Below are 17,704 nucleotides of genomic sequence, written 5' to 3' on the forward strand. Positions count from 1 at the left end.
GTGTGAGGTTGATTACGATGGCGATATCCGGATGCGAACAGCGAGGACTACAAAATGCAACCCCGTTACATCACATTACATTACATTGCATTTAGCTGACGCTTTTATCCAAAGCGATTTACAATAAGTATTCACTGTTCAAAACATTCACATCAATAAATCCTTTACTAACTATTATTGTTGTCAGTCTTACATTTGTATCATATATTATTATCAATATGATGGTCGGGTTGCACATATACATCTTGGCCCCACAGGAGAACCACTGCAACTATTTCAACTGTAAAGGCTGGCACTCCATCTTCCTTCAAGGAGTTGTAGATGGAAAGGGACTTTTCTGGAATGTGTTTGCAGGAATGCCTCGGAGCTTGCATGACGCTCAGGTTTTGAGACTGTCCACATTGTGGGAGNGTCGGGTTGCATTTTTCTAGAACTTGTTGACGATGTTAATGTAACAAAATGAGCTGTGGTGATTTGTTAGGACGTGATGATTCGTAGCGCACTCATAACGCGCAGGGCATGATTGATTTTTACTGTTGGGACTCGGGTTTGAGTCCAGCATGAATTTTTTTGTTATATTCATGTCGATGCACATTGAATATTATGTTTGAATAGAGGATTCGTAATATTGTTTGCCGACACCAACATTCATGACCAAGCAGCATTTTAAAGTTTAAATATCCCCAATGACATTTCTGCTGCTATCTTTGCAAAACGAAGTAACAGTCACATGTTATCTGGATGAGTGCTGCACAATACCGTTTTTATAAGGGATACATGTGTGGGTAGTCTTTCATATTAAACATGATCGATGGTAGATAGCCACAGAAATCGTAACACAATTTAACCTGGGCGGGTCACATTTTAACGTGGGCGGGTCCCAGTTCCCAGGGAGGATCACAGTTTAAAACAGATGAAGACTTCTCCACGCTGCTTTCAAACTGTGAGTAAACACTGTGTGCTTCACTTGGAGGCTGTCTGAAGGTATACACAGATGGACTTGGACATTAACAACGATATTCCGTAATAAGTCTGGCAACAATAGCTAGTTTAAATGATTTATTCGACTAACTCGTTTGTCTTGTTGTAGTCCTCGCTGTTCGCGTCCGGATATCGCCATCGTAATCACAACCTTACACACTGGTACTGGATGTGCATCAACGTGTTCCTAAGAAGCCAAATATACCAAAAGATGTATGTAAACGACAGAAGAAAGCGATCAAAATGTGTATTTCAGTCGAAAGCCACGCACCCCACTGAAACGAGTTGATCGGGAAACAAGTTGATCCGGAACACCGGCTCAGATTATAGAAGCATTGGACCTCTTTTCGGAGTGAGTATAACAACTGTGTGCCGGTGTGTGCAAGACTTCTGTGCTGCTGCAGAGACGTTCTTAGAACCGGAATTAATTTGTTTACCAGACCGGGAGAAGTTTGCAGAAATGGCTGACTACACTGAGAACAGGTGGGGGCTCCCAAAGTGTGTAGGTGCTATTGATGGGTCACACATATACATCTTGGCCCCACAGGAGAACCACTGCGACTATTTCAACTGTAAAGGCTGGCACTCCATCTTCCTTCAAGGAGTTGTAGATGGAAAGGGACTTTTCTGGAATGTGTTTGCAGGAATGCCTGGGAGCTTGCATGACGCTCAGGTTTTGAGACTGTCCACATTGTGGGAGTTGGCCAGTCGTGGCAACTACTTTCCAGCTTGCACCAGGAACATTGGTGGGGTGAATGCTGGCTATTACATCCTGGGAGACTCTGCCTATCCCTTGCAAAACTGGCTCTTAAAACCGTTCCCTGACACTGGACGGCTGACAGCAGAACAGCAGATATACAACAGGAACATTTGCAGAGCACGGGTAGTGGTTAAAATGCTTTTGGTAGACTGAAGGGAAGGTGGCGTTGCCTTGTGAAAAGAAATGACTGATGTCAAACTTGTCAAATCTATGGTGCTGACATGCTGTGCTCTGCATAACCTCTGCGAGAGTCGTGGAGATGCCTATGATGATGGATGGGATGAACCAGCAGCAGCAGAGCCTGGGGTGGCAAAAGGTGCAGAGGAGGAGGGCGGTGACATACGAGAGGGTCTGATGCGCCACCTGAATAGCTAAATATTCATTGTATTGAACATAAATAAATATGTTTTACTCTTTCACTATACATGTGTTTGTCAAATGATTTAAACATTTTTTTTTTTTTCAGAATTGACTACAGGACAACATTACTGTAGCTGAATTGCTTTTTGGAGTTTGAACAACACAACTTATCTTCATGTGTACACTTTTTGACAAAAAAAAAACTGTTTCATTCATCATAAGTGCTATTAGTGTAGCAATGGTATTGGAATGTGTGTTGTAATCCCAGGATAAAAACGAGAGGCTTAGTGTATAAGATAACATGGATCAGTATCATCTGCACAACACAAACACACGCACAGAGAGCCAGACATACAGTGATTGGTGTTATCAAACAGACTGAGGGATGCTCACAGGTGTGTGCACGTGCTAAATCTGGGTTCCTCCATTGATAATCCTATGTTGAGACCCTGTCTGGGAGAAAAAAATCAGGACCCCAAATCCACTTAACTCCTCCCCTCATCTCCTTCCCCCCCTTCCTTCTTTATAAAGCACCCATTCGCCTCCCCGTCCCTCCCCCTCCTGTCCCATCTGAGGCATTAATAGAGAGCAGACCTCTCTTGGATGAAATGAGCGAGCCCTCCTAATGGGCCCCGAGGGAAACCAGGCTAGCTCCCTGATCAAATACTCCCAAAATCTAAGGCTGCAATCATTCCAAATTAAATTGTATGCGACGCCCCATATGTCTACTTTTGGTGTGGATTAATGGGTGCGCTCTGTCTGATGGCCAATTAAACCAACTGTAATTTGGTAATCACGGTAATGCTATCAATTAAGTCTCAAACAACGTTTTTATGTGTGAGATCTAAAGTCATTTCGATAATGGTTAAAATTGATGATTCACAGATGATCAACTTTAATACTACTAGAAGCACTGCTGTTCCCACTCTGTATTATACTGCCACCTAGTGGTATCTGTGAGCAACCACTAACAAATGTCATGTTTTTTTTAAATTTCATCCTGCATATTTCTTAGGTTAACAATATCCCAGGAATGTAGCTTCTACTATAAATAAACAAAATTGGACTCAAATGATCACAAGTGCACGCTCCCCTGTGGTTTTACAAGCAAAGGCTGAAGGTTCCTTTTCTCTACATTTTTTCTTCCTTTTTCTCTAATTCATCCACACATGTGGAGTGGAAACCCCTCCAAAAGCGTTGCTATGGTGAGGACAACTCATTAACGAGACAGATTTAAAGAGGCTCTTGAAATCACTTTCTCTCCCCTTCTTTCCTTCTCTCGCCCCTTTTATAATCAGTCTCTATGGGGGGACATGAGCTTCTCAGAGGCTTGGCTTTGCCTACTGAGGCTTAATGGAACCTCCAGCTGATTGGGACATAAAGGAGCCTGCGGCGGAGGAGAAGGCAGGAAAAGTGGACTGGGTTGGGGTACATGATGGAGGTGTGAGGGGGCCTGTGGCTGATAGAGGGGGGAAAAGAGTCTATGGCAGATTGTTCTTTTAGTTTTTCCCTCACTCAATGTTTTGCAAGTAGCCAGATAAACAGATAAATAAATTACAATAAACTTTTGTTTTCTTTTTGAATGGTTGCTGTTTTTAAAGAACATGCAATGGAAGCTTGTAAGGACTGGATCTTTGAACTTGAAAGGTTTATATGTCTTTTAAGTTGTCAAAAATAAAATAAAGGAACAATACTGTTAACTGTGCATCACTATGCTTGTTGTTGATCATGTGGACAATTCTCAAATTGACTCGGTACTTGGGTATACTGGATATTTTCTAATGTACATTTCCTTGGTTTTAGGAAGACTTTGCACTTATTGAGAATCGTACAATAGAAGTCAGGAATGTGTGCAGACAGAGAGCAGACCGGTCAGTAGGGCAAACGGGGCCAGAATCCTTGGAGGGCCAGACTCGAAGCAGCATGAGGTGAAAAGCTTCCTGCCATTGCAGCGCTCATTAAAGAAATGAGCTGTGACTGAGGGAGGCGCAGCCGCGGAGCGCTTAAACACACTTATCCTGCACTAAGGCACAATTAGATTTTTATATTAGTAACAACAAGACCACTATTTAAAAGGAGTGAGGCTAAAGAAGATGGCCAAAGCTGTTGCTGAAACAGATTAAGTCTTTAAATCGCATTTGTTGTCAAGGTCTGTAAGTGTTAAGGCAAACTCATTTATTAATTGAATTTCCAACGCAGTTGAGATTCAGTTTATTGTGGCTTTTTCTATAGAGTTAATAAAGAAACAACTTTTTGTCAGTGTGCAATAAAACATCATCTTTATATTGCTTTATAGGGGGACACATGCTTGTGACATGACTGCATTAACATGTACGACATAGAAAACAAGAAGCCACACCTCAGCATCAGTCATAAATGAAATGACCAGATTAACCGGTTGTGTTAAGGTGACACTTCAACTATGTACATACCAGAGAACCAGAACGAGGAGATAGAAGAAGCATCACATGCTTACAGATGAGCTATATTATCAAAAGCTACCTTCAGGTTATTCTTCAACAATAGGTGTGCTATACTGTGCAATACACTGACCGACCTGCAGGAGGCTTCCTCTGTTAACAGGGAGCAGGGAGCAGCGTGGAAACACAATGAACATAAAACAGTAATACAAAAGTTCATGCCCCTTTCACACCAACGCGTTTTCAGGGCCGGTGAGTGAATTAGGAATGACACAAATAAAAATAACAATTAGAAACCAAAGGAAATGCTGCCCTGAAAGAAAACTGAGGCACACTAAATGAACTACATTAATGTGTTATTCAAACCAAGCAAACCTCTGCTATTTGAAAGCTTCCTGTATTTCTCTCTTCTGACCCATTAGGCAGTGATGATCTGCCGTGATGTGATGACTAAGCCGTTAAGTAAAACGCAATTGTAGACATATGGGGCCATGAGGGTCTCCTACACCTGATCCCTCCTGAAATAATCACTCTTCTCCCTGACTCACTCCTCGGCCCTCCTCCATCGCTTCCAGCCTCCCAAATGACAACACAGCTGTGCCCAGATCCACACCATTAACCTGACCACATTATATTATTACAACAATTTGTCAAGCAACACACGCACACAGAAAGACAATAACGAAGCAATGGAAAATCTATATGCGTGCTATCTTAACACTGTCATCAAATCTTATGTCAAAAAGAAAACATCGGATCATTAAATGATGGAAAGAACCTTAGCTTACACAATTTGCTTCTGGCTTATTATCATTAATGGATAGTGGGATATGTTGGAGCAAAAATCTTCTTTTATAAATCTGTGATTTGCTTTTTCTAAAATCAAAAGAACAGAGAAAGATCTGTGTCGCTAGCAAAATTCAAACAAACAACACTTGTTACCGTCAATTTTGAAGCACGAAGGCCAAACCTTCTGTGTTTTTAGATTATACATTTTGATTGTACATTTAAATCATTAAGGTTTTGGACTGGGTCTTACAACTAATAATTACAAAACAATGAATTGTCAATGGAAACCCTAGACAAAGAACAGAGTGCTACCAATACAAAATCAAACAGAGAGAAATGGAGAAAGTAATATATATCAAGCTCAAAAACTGAGAAAGACTCTTGGGATTTATGGATATATGAAAACAAACATGAAGACGCACAGACTGAACTCCGCAAAACTCAATTACCTCCCAATATTTCCGGGATGACTTCATTAGCTGTTGGTAACACAAGATAGAATAGCACCTTTTTAACCAATCACTAGCCAGGCATTACCTATTAGGCTCCTAACAAGCCGTGATGTGTCCATCTGTTAGATACACAGCTAGCTGTCACACTTTACCTCCTTTGTCTCATAACCAAATGAAAGTCTAAATTGACGTGGACGGAGTGAATGTGGAGTGGACTGGCAGTAGTACTTTTATATTTAGAAAGGGCTAAAAGGCGTAAAAAAAGCAGACATACACTCATTCACACAAACACAGTTACAGACTTCCTCAATGAGAGAGGGAGAGCGAGACATTGTGGCAGACAGTTGCTTTGAAGGAAAACATAGCATTAACCCATTTTACAGTTGAACAACCCCAAGCAACCCCTGACCCCCACACCCCCAAGTGTGTGTGTGTGTGTGTGTGTGTGTGTGTGTGTGTGTGTGTGTGTGTATGGAATCCCCTTCTTGTCTTCATCTCATTAAGCTTTGTGCCATGCTCTCTACTCCATTGTTCGGCCACCTCCAACCTGCTATTGGGGGGTTTACATGCACATTTAGGGCCGAGTGTTTAACCTTGCCTTGAAAACCAACAGTAAAACCCTTAACTCCTACAGTAAGAGGAAAGACTGACTAAGCTGATTATTTGCCTAGATGGTTTTCGGGCCATGGTTTAGAAAATTACTCTTATAGAGTTGTATTCACAGTCAAACAGCGAGAATGGCTATCCTGTCACCATAACCACAAGAGTTGAGGACATTGACGACTGCCCAGGTTATTATCACTTTAAAAAGATGGGAAATGTGGTTATTTTTGTTTGAATGAAACACTGAGTTGAAGACAATGAAATAGAGCAGAAGCCGAGACAAAACCACTCCTGATTACCATCGCCACAATTACATTACCCTAACTGAATTTTAGCAGCGCGCCCAGATAAATGTGGCCAATCCATTTCATTTGGCCTCATCTTGTTACTCTACAAGCCGGGCCTCCCCCAGGTGCTCTTCCCCTGGGAGCTGTTGGCACTGATTAGTCAATAGCTGAACCTGCCTTCCCACTGAGAGGGATTATGGGGGATCTTGTGGCACACCTGCTCCACCACTAAACTGATATAAATTAAAAGTAGGAAGGGGGGGAAAGCCGATGGTAAGACAAAAGTGTTGTCATTTCATATCTTCTGTAAGAAAATGAGAAAACAGGAAGATAGAAGTGTGAAAAGAAAACACAAAGTATGGAGGGCAGACAGGAAACAAATGCAGACAAAAGACGTCCTGGCAAAACTCAAATTTCAGCGTGTTGGAGGGTCTTCTGTTCAGCGGTGCATGAATACAGAGGGAGGTTTAATTCAACCTACAGAGCCCAGACAATGCTGTACCCATGGCAGCGACATCTTGAGCTGCCACTGCCTGTTAGCCAAAGCAGGTGTGAGGACGGGCTGCACTCGTCTGGCACCATACTGTTATGCTTAACGCACAAGGCGGTTTTAAATAATTATGCAAAAAAACAAACATTAGAAAGTGTTTTCTAAGGTGGATAGATAGACACTGACTCAATATGAGATTCCAACAATAATTTAGTTATATGCAAATAAAAGTATTCCTCTTAGCTTTTGCACAAAAATGTAGGTTGGGTTTTTCATTAAAAAGGACTTTTAATTGACCAATACTCTGTGTATCCCTTATTGTTCTCCCATGTCTTTATTTTTTATTTATTTTTTATTTACTATTCTACTCAATGTGAATTTGTTGTATACCTGTTACCTGTGACTTTGTGATGTGAGTTATTTATTTTATTGTATTTATTTATTTTATCTATTTGTATTATTATTGTTTTTTCTGTGACCATGACCTAATGGGGTAGGGGTGGGGATAGTGGATGGGTATTTGTCTTTCATTTAACAGACAAATTGTCCTGTACTTTATATAACGTGCTGAAAGTGCCATGTCTGCAAAAAAAAAAAAAAGAAAAAGATTTTTAAAAAAAAAAGCACTTTTAAGTAGTGAAACGTCATATCCTTGAGTATTCCTGCAAATAAATAATGATCATGTGCCAGATCCTGTCACATCCTTCAGCAGCACTCTCTCTTATGTCCCTGATGATTCCTTTATGTAGTGGCTGAGGTGAAAGTGGGTCACCCAGCAGTGTCAGCCCCATCACCCTTTTCCTGTCAGCTCCGTTACACCCCCCAGCAGGCCTGTCCCATCACCTCCAGCTGCTAGCTATAGTGTCTTGTTCCCAGGAGTGGACACCCAGGGGAGTTCTGATGTGCTACTGTCCAAAACGAGACGCATGGTCAAGATGCAGGCATGCACATGGTCATGCATTTCTGATGAGAAACATGCACCCACAAAAAGGTTGACAGTAATACGTGCAATAATGAATAAAGACATTCTAAAACACATGTCCAGTGCTTCACAATATGTTTTTTTTTCTGGGGAAAGTAGAATTCAACTAAAGATAACGCACTTTCCGATAAGGCAAAAATATTTTTTCTTGAGCTGATGATGAAGGTAGCTAAAGAGCGAGTCAAAACACTTCTTACAAGTGTTTGAGAGCAAGGCCGATAAAACATAAATTAACTTTAAGCTTTGTTGTTTTTGGATAACGACTAATAAATGATCCTATTTTATCTAGGAACAAGTACAAATCGAGAATGTAGATCTCTGACCCTCTTCGCTGCCCGTGCAAATTATAATAATTTGAACTCTGTTGTCCAAGACCACTTGGGAAGGATTTAGTTATACAGGTAATAAACCAGAAATAAAATGTCACTACACAAACAAAGGCACACAGATTTCACAGACAGTAAGTAATGTGCATTAGTGACAGTTTTCATGAGAGCCTTTCTCTTTAGGGGTCATCCAGTTCATGCCTGAAGCCCCGCCATAACACCAAATGCCATTAGCTCTCCGAGGTCACAAAACCACAATCTGTATAGAAGCCGCTCGACACACCCGGCCTAATAACACACACACACACACAACTTAGGATGCACACTTGCACACACAAAGACAAACGACCAAGATCACTTAGTTTCAACACGATGGAAATCACCTAATAAGAAGAGACATAGTCCAGCTTGGCGCTAACTCTTGGGTCATGACTTTCTAGCACGGTGACAAACAGTGTATGATTATCGCTCACAAACACTTCAGGTGACTTACATTTTCTTTGAAGTAGGACCCTGTTTGCCAACAGACAAAAATACCACAATCATTACTGCAACAAATAACATTTGGTGTCACGTTAAGTCTTCTAAGTCTTACTAAGAGGCTCAGGGAGACTGCTCCCTGGCAGTTGAAGGCAGACCCCTATAACCCCTATAATCACATCTAGCTCAAAGAGAGAGGACAGCCAGAACAGTCTGGAGTTTACAGCTACTAAGAAGTTAGTCATTTGGACAACACATTTCTGGGAAACTACTAAGTTTGTTTGTTCCATCTCCACAACTTCAAGCTAACAAACCCCACAACAGTGAATATGTTTGCTCTGTAGCCTGTACCTTTGCCATCCTGGGAGGTTTGTGTTTTCTTCTGTGAACCTTTGGTGACTGGTCCAAGTAACGGTTTGGGTGTCCAGAGAGATTCCGGCCTCTGATGGACCTTTGATATCGAAAGCAGACGTTTTCGGAGGCAGCCCTCTGGCCTGGCGGGCCTGGGGCTTGGGAAGGCCTGGTGGTGGAAGCTGTTCCCCATCTTCTTAGCAGACAAGGAGCACAGAGTCCGTTTCTGGCCAGAGGGGTCCTCATAGCAGGCCTTGTGCCAGCAGCTGACCACCGGCTTCGAGGAGAGGCAGTGCACGTATGTGATCATCTCCTGCTAAGACCCAAACCCCCCTAACGACCACCCTCCCCTGCTCGATCAAGGACCAAAGCACCCAACTCCTCCTCCTTCTCCTTGCACGACCCAATCTCTCTCTCTGGACAATCACTTGAGTTGGTGGGATGGAGGGGTGACTGTGGGAGACTTCCCCTCTTTCTCCCAAACCTTCAATAGGCCTCCCCCTCTCTTTCAGGGAAGATAGGACGGGGGTTTGGAGCTTTTTGCATCCCACAGGGGACCCAATCCCCCCTCTGTCTCCTCCTACTGTTTTGTCCTTCCTCTCCCTCTCTCAGGGGATCCCATTGACTTGCATTGATTTGCCTGACAAAGGAAAAGGCTGTGCACAGTGTTAGATTTCGAGATTTAACTCCAAAATAAATATTTTACAGAACTCTTGCAGCACAAGGCTATTAAAGATCTTGCATGTCTGTCAGTTGCACATCTAACAGACAGCCTGGGAGCTTGAAAAAGCAGGAATTCTGAACTCCCAAAGACGACCACAAGAACTTAAAAAAATACTCCAAAGATGCAAAAATAAGATTCACAAAGAGACTTTTTATAAGAACTTGTGGTAGACCATGTTTTTCTTCTGAATGCTTTGCTATCCTTTGCGATGACCCAGAAGAATCACCAAACCAATTGTGGGAAAACCATCCACAAAAAGTTAAAAAAAACGTTCATGGCCAAAAAATTAAGACGCCTTCATTTGGTAAATTAGAGATGTGTTAATATCTTCCAGAAGAGTGTTTTTAGTGTCTAAGAGCATCCTCCTTCCTCCATCAATCTGAGACCAGCATTGCACTGTGGCGTCCACATTGCCTCTCTTCTCAGCTCCTCCATGTGTTGTTCCTCTCCTCCTCAGCGCTGCTGTTCTAATCTGTTAACCCAGATTATCCAGCCTCCAGCCCAACACAGATGGACACCAAGCCGAAGATAATTAACCACATCACCTCCAGTGCTCAAATGTGTTGAAGTTTTAAAAGACTTAGCGTGATATGTGTCAGTTGGTTAACTTCCGTGACGCAAACTCAAGTCTAAAGAAAGCTTCACCATGTGTGACAAGTATTAAACTACTGCCTCAGGTTTACCCTCATTTGACTGTTAGCAAGTCAAGTGTTACCAAGTACAGAAATCCAGCTAAAAATACAGAAAACCTAGTTCTTTAAAGTGGATAAAACAACCAGTTTCCAAGTGTTGATATACGTTTATTTGCAGCTGAACTGACAGGAGCACAGATTGAGGCCTAGGCGAACCAAGAGGTATCAAACACAGGCAGATTTAAGCACATCCAACACCAGATAGAAACATTAAGCAGCAACCAAAGAACTACACATAGATTAAAACACAAGGTGAGAGCTGTGAGGAGTTGTAAAAACCTCAGACTGTCTGCTTGATCCGATCGGCTGTAAGGTAGGCAAAGGTTATTGATATAGTCAGATTAATGGCTGTAGGCCGGCCGAGCCTACAACTGGACAAAACTGAGGACTGTATACTGCAGTGAAGTCCTATAAGCTATCAAAATGTAATTAACCAACCATCAGACAGAAATTAAGACATTCAAATGAATAAAAGCAAGGTCAACAAGAAAAGAGAAATGTAAAAAGGTGACAAGAACTTCCTGACATTACTAAAGCAAATGTCTCCCCCTGGTGGCTTAATACTTTGCTATACAACACAGACACTCAAGTGTATATTACAATGTTGCCCTTATTATGGATAGAGCACAGACGGTTGTAAATGGGGCACATGTTCTACAAGGTGGGCTATCTCGGAACCATTGAGCAAATCATGGTTAATGATTCACCATAAATCTAAAAAAACATTATGGAAATAATAATTAGTTCCAGTACTAGTACATTCCAACCTATTATGGGCTGATAGGGTGACGCTGTGTGTAGTCGTTATGTTGCCAAAGCTTCAGCAGACAGCCGAGGGCTAAAACAGCCATTACCGATGGTTATCATGTCCTTAGCAAGGACAGTCAGCCAACACGCAAGCTGATTACAAAACCAAAACCACTACACACACACACACTCACACACATTTAAACATTGGGTAGACACACATAGCCCACAGGGCCAGCCAAAAGATTCAGACTGTGGCCTGAATTGCACTTAGCACTTTTGTTGCCCCAAATCCACAAACACACAGACAAAGTGGGTCCTACAGTTCCCCCAGAGAACCACATCAGGGGGCCGGCACACAGCAGCATCATAACATCACAGCAGGGGGTGTTTCTACAGTGACACAAAAACACATGTTTGTACTGTTGAAATGTGTGTGTGTGTGTGTGTGTGTGTGTGTGTGTGTGTGTGTGTGTGTGTGTGTGTGTGTGTGTGTGTGTGTGTGTGTGTGTGTGTGTGTCAAAATAATAAAAATAAAAAAACAGTGTTTAACATCCAGTTCAAGTTAAATCCATAGATATGGCAATTACAAAAGTAGAAAAGAAATATAAATTATCCTATGTGCTTGTGAATACTTGTGTGTGTGTGCGTGTGTGTGTGTGAAGCGGAAGGCTTTAGTGAAAGGACAATGGTTACCATGGATACGCATAGGTCTGAATGGAGTGAGAAGAGCACCTGCACGCTGAGTTAGTCCTCTGTCTGGGGAAGTCATTCACTCCTCCACAGGGGGTCGGCCATTGTCTTTTCAAACTTTACCCAAAACAAAACTTTTCCAGCATTGTCCCTGGAAACATCCCAGTTCAACACTCGCATCCAAAGAAACTCCTCTTGTCTCAGTATAGAAATACAGAAAGTCCCCCTTACTGGCTCTAACATCTTTCAGAACTTCTTTACTGTCTCAAAAAGCCATTGTTTTGTAAACACATTTCAGAGGACAAAAGGTCCACTGGCTGGAACGTCACCATCTATTGTTTACCTGTCAAGAACAGACATCTCTTCTTCTTTTGGAAGAGCTCGACTTCTTAACAGGGGTCCACAAGTTGTTCTGAGTTTCCCCTTAAAGTGCCATGTCATTTACAAAGTGTGAATATATTTACTCATGCAAAAATGAACTGTACTGTAATTATTGTGGAGGTTTCAGAAAATAGTTTAAAGTTTGTCATACTTTAACATGAGGTTCAAGAACTTCTGCTAGCACTAAATCTAATTAGCTAATTAATCCAAGAACAATAACTTAAAGATAACAGGATAGTTGGATATATATAAGGCTGAATATCTACTGATAAGCAAATCCACAACTTAATTAATTAGCCAAACATTTCTTTAAACTGACAAACTAAATTCCACAGTCCATATTCCTAAAATCCAAGTACTTTCAGTGGTAAATATGATGGATGCAGGTCAAAATTGTTCAGAAAGTAACATACAGCTGGGCTTGACTTTGGTTTCGTATAAATGTTCCATCTTTCAATTTAAACACACTTGAAACACTTATTTTGCGGTCTTCATTCATTTCACACCTCTCTCCTGTCCTCCCTGCTCCGACTCTTCCCCTCCACTGGAGATAAGCAGCCTGACACATTGAGTGTGAGAACATCCATCAACACCACTACCCACAAGGCCAGAGGGCAGGTAGTGGGTCAGCCTTGGGTCGAGGGGTTAGAGTCTCTCCAGACACACAGCACAGGTGCATTGGTTATTGGGGGACTAAAGTAACTTTAATTGGGTTGCTAGAAAAATATCTGTCATCTGCTTTTTCAGTTGTGCATATTCCAAAAAATCTGAAGCACCTGTAATTGAGCTTTTTGCAAATACATTAAACATGATGAAATGTTATTGCCTTGAAATGTTGCAAAATAATGCAATGGCTTTTGTTATACTTGAAGCCATAAATATAGACTTTAGGTATGCCCAATATACTTTTAAGAATTATCAAACCCAACAAGTATGTGGTAGCACACATGCCAATATAAAACTATTGGAATTAACTCTAAACTCCATGAAAATATAAGATAAAAGCCTTTTTGTATGTTAACCACTTAGCAATTTCTGTCATTAACTTGCTACACTATGAAAAGTCCGGTCTAATCCGATGTGTATGTGCTTTATAGGTAGTGAGAATCCTAAGTGAAATGCCAAGAAGGAGTTGAGGTTAAATATAGGTTTACACATATAGCTATGTGGGTCACTGCCCTGTGGGCCGAATGTAGCACGGCAGCCCTGGAGAGAAACCACACCGAGCTCCTGCTGCCTTCCCATGAGTGTGAGGAAGGTACACAGACACACACACACATTCCTGGAATTCAATTCACACACTTGTGCAGGTCGCATATGCAAACATCACTATACAAATCAGTATCTCTTTCAATCTCAGACCAAATATAGGTCCTGTAAAATGGACATATTTTAAACACACACACACACACACACACACACACACACACACACACACACACACACACACACACACACACACACACACACACACACACACACACACACACACGGCTGGAACAAGGGTTCCTGTGTTGTGGACATTCAGGTAACAGCTTCTCATTTTCAGCTGAGTTGACCGTTACTTTACCACTTCAAATTACATACATCTCTAGCAGGAGATTACATCATTAATTACCCGTTAATTATTTTATAAAACTGCGGGCTGCTGTGTAGTGAGTGTGCTCTCTGTCTTCAGTTATTTCTAACGTTAGTTACTTACAAATGTTAAGAGCTTAGAATACTTTGTATTATGTCTTAATTACAGCAAACGTCTTCCAGCTGCATGATGGTTCAGGCCACTGTCCAATTGCACACTTCATCAACTAAACATCTGTGTATGGCTGGATCGCAACATCTGCACTTCCCCCTCAACTGCTGTCCGCAACCAAAACATCTGAAGCCACCCTAAAGCTCACATATCCAATTGAACTGCAAACCAGGAAACACGAGTTTCCCTCAGTCAAAGACATGTTCTTCCAGATTGGACAAGGCCCGAGCTGGCCTTGACTGACCTCTCAACGGTGAGGTGGGATGAATGCTCTGCAATATGTTTGCTCTACAGGGCTTACACTCACTGACATGCACAGAAATGTTGGATTTCTATATCTGTCACACTGCAGGAAACCTCCAGTTTGAGTGAGAACAAGGTTTTCCAAAATTACTCCAACTAATCCCTGCTCAGTCCCAGCTAATGTCTCATTTCTGGGCTACAATATTCTACTGGAGTGGAGCTGGAGAGCATTAATGACTTATGCAACATACCAAAAGCCACACCAAGTGGTCTGGCCAGCAAGCAAAAGGGCTTACTCTAAAATGCAAGGCTTTACTGCGGAAGAGGGGGGGGGAGTGTGTGGTGGTCAAAACAGATGAGAATCCACTCTGGCCGCAGCTGGATGTGGAGGAATACAAACTGAAAATGTGTCACATCTGCTGCAGAGTTGGCAACCCACACTGAGGGGACTTGTTTAAATCATAACATAAGCAGACATTCTGTAACTGCCAACCGACGTAGAGTAATCTACAGGTCGGATTATCGCACATATCTGGGTCATTTTTTCATATCTTCTGCAGCTGGAAACCCAAACTGGAAGTGCGGCTAATAGAAGAAATGTCTAGCCTGATTTGAGAAAGACGATACACTTTTTACATAGTAGTATTTCTGCAGGGCAATGCGAAACTGTGTGAGGGAAAATACCTTCCTGCTACCTTAGGTTGGTAGGTCAGAATAAAAACACACAACTTCAACTACATGAATTTAAACCAATACATCTAGTTGTAAAATGTTAAAATACTTTTCCCTCCAACCAAAACCACACATCTGTTTCTCTCCATATTCCCAGTTTGACATAGTGTGGAAACGGTGTTACTGACAACATAAATGATTGAGTACAGCTGATGAACTGAGATATTGCCACAAAGAGTTGCAGTGTTCACTTTATATTAGCTCATTTTTGGAGGAAATACATATTCAGGCTACAGAAAAAGAAAATACTGTGGTTTCACAAGAGGGATGATCTCCTCATTTCTGGGATACAACAAAAGCAGTTTGGACTTAGACACAGCTGAGCACCATGCTGGTCTTCATTTGACGACATCTGCAAGCCTGGAGTTCTAACACAATTCTCAACTTATAAACTACACATGTTTTCCAAATCCTATGTTGTTTTCTGAATTTGAAGAATTGGATTTGAACAAGACAACACATGCTGAGCGCTTTTTCGACAACATGTTGGAAAATAAGGCAAAATTACATTATGAAAAGATTACAAAAACAGTTGAAAACAACAACTAAGTACACACGTAGAATAACCGCTTGTCAACATATTAATTGTTGACTTTCAAGAATAATAAACATTGTTGTCTTTTCATTTTTACTTTTTTCCGGAAACTTTTGTGCATCTTCTTCACATGTAATGATATTCAAAATCCCAAGAGTGATTTTGAACAGAGATTTTGAACACATAAAGATGCCACCATGTTGTTATTGCATCAACATGCATTTCTCAAGACAAGCAATGGAAGCCAACTCCAGATATACTGTTTTCCTTTAGGACAACAGCATCATATCATATTCTAGACAACTTCCTAGTTTCAAGTATAAAACAAAGATGGAAGATCTGGGGTCATACCAGAGTCATGCAGTCATAGATTGAGTATACAGTTATATAGCCAAGCAATGAATCAGTGTGGGAGAAGATACAAAAATGCAAAATGAGGTTGCCAGTAAAAGAGGAAAAAATGCCCCCCTTATCACTCTTTCACATTGTCAAGAAATAGCCAACACATGGCCACACTCTGCAGGACAGCAGCCCAACAACTGCTGCTTCGCCAGCTGTTACTGTGGACAACACACTCTCAGACACACAAACACTCACATGTTACTCGTCTCCGCTAAATTACTGTCCAAAATAAAGCAAAGCTCACGAGGCAAATTGACCATAGAAGGTTCAATATTGGAAGCTCTTTTGATGTCAAGAATGAGAGAGCAACTAGGAAGAAGATCAAAAACTAAATAGACAGAGAAATAAAGAAGAGGTGGATTAAAGTCAGCGGACCTCAACGAATTTAAGGGGGAAAAAAGAACAAAGGAAAAGATGATTAAAGAGAGAAAGAAGGAGGGCTTCGTTCACTAAAGAAAAACACATGAGGAAGGATATTGTGTAGGAGGAAGCCGCTGTGACAGAAATTACTTTTCCACACAGAGGAGAGGGATGGAGTTCAACTTTTCTTTGTCTCAGAAAGTCTGCAGGAAAAGTCCCACGAACTCATGAAAGTGATGCAAACACATTAATGTAACACACACACACACACACACACACTTACCTTTTATACAGAACATGGCTCTTCACTTAAAGTCCAATTTATAAATGAGAAGCAAATCCCAGTTTCTTTCCTTCTTTCTCGCCCTCCGTTCCTCTCCCCCTCTACACCGCTCGGGGAAAGCGTTCACACACGGACGCACGGATCCCGACACATACACTCCTCTCTCCCGGTGCCTCTCTCGCCATCTCCCTCCCTCTCTCACTCCCCTCACACACACATATATGCGCACACTCTTAGTGGCAGTTAGCCAACTTCTACACCGCAGGAAACTGCTTCACGACCCCCTCACTCTGCTTCTCCTCTCTCTCTCCCTGCATCTGTGAATGCCTCTGTACCACACTGACCCCCCCACCCCCTCCACCCTCCACATCATCTCTCCGCCCCATCAGTGTTAAGAGGTATCGAGCCAGAAGCCTAAATCTAAAACTGTTTAAGCTGATCGGTGTCCATAATGCAGATACAAAACTGAACAAATGTATTACGTCATTCAAATATACATATTCTCTTATTAAGGTGGGCAATAAAACTAAAATACACAAACACACAGAGCACAAGCCTTGTCGAGGATTGTGATTGTAGAGAATCTGTGCACTCAGCAGTTCAGAGAGAGGCAGGGGGCCCCGGCATGAGGTCGACCCATTGTGCGCTGATCAGAGATAATCGCTTTAATCCCCACAATTCAACTGTTTGTTATCAGGAGCAGCTACAACCTCGGTGCATCCCCAAACCCCCCGGCGTGCGGTCGCCATGAATCACCAGCAGCGACTCAAGGGATTGGGAGACAAAAACTGACTAATTGAAAGTCTTTGGAAACACTATCAGGTCCGAATACTTTTTGCCGTTAAGTGACCCGACGAACACAGTGTGGATAGAACAAATGT

The 17,704-nt window shown here is 41.9% G+C and overlaps 1 protein-coding gene across 1 annotated transcript in view; it reads right to left on the reverse strand.

Annotated features, from left to right (window-relative positions):
* The window catches only part of nhsl1b (NHS-like 1b), a 52,961-nt gene extending 35,892 nt beyond the window's left edge, over nucleotides 1–17,069 (reverse strand). Inside the window, exon 1 of the mRNA XM_010767139.1 lies at nucleotides 16,824–17,069. Within this exon, the coding sequence (XP_010765441.1) occupies nucleotides 16,824–16,839 (16 nt within the window). The 5' untranslated portion in view covers nucleotides 16,840–17,069. The remainder of the gene's footprint in view (nucleotides 1–16,823) is intronic.
* Between the last annotated feature and the right edge of the window lie 635 nt (nucleotides 17,070–17,704).

This window comes from Notothenia coriiceps, unplaced genomic scaffold (genome assembly GCF_000735185.1).
Source record: "Notothenia coriiceps isolate Sejong01 unplaced genomic scaffold, NC01 NC01_scaffold00004071, whole genome shotgun sequence".
In the NCBI taxonomy this organism is placed as follows: Eukaryota; Metazoa; Chordata; class Actinopteri; order Perciformes; family Nototheniidae; genus Notothenia; species Notothenia coriiceps.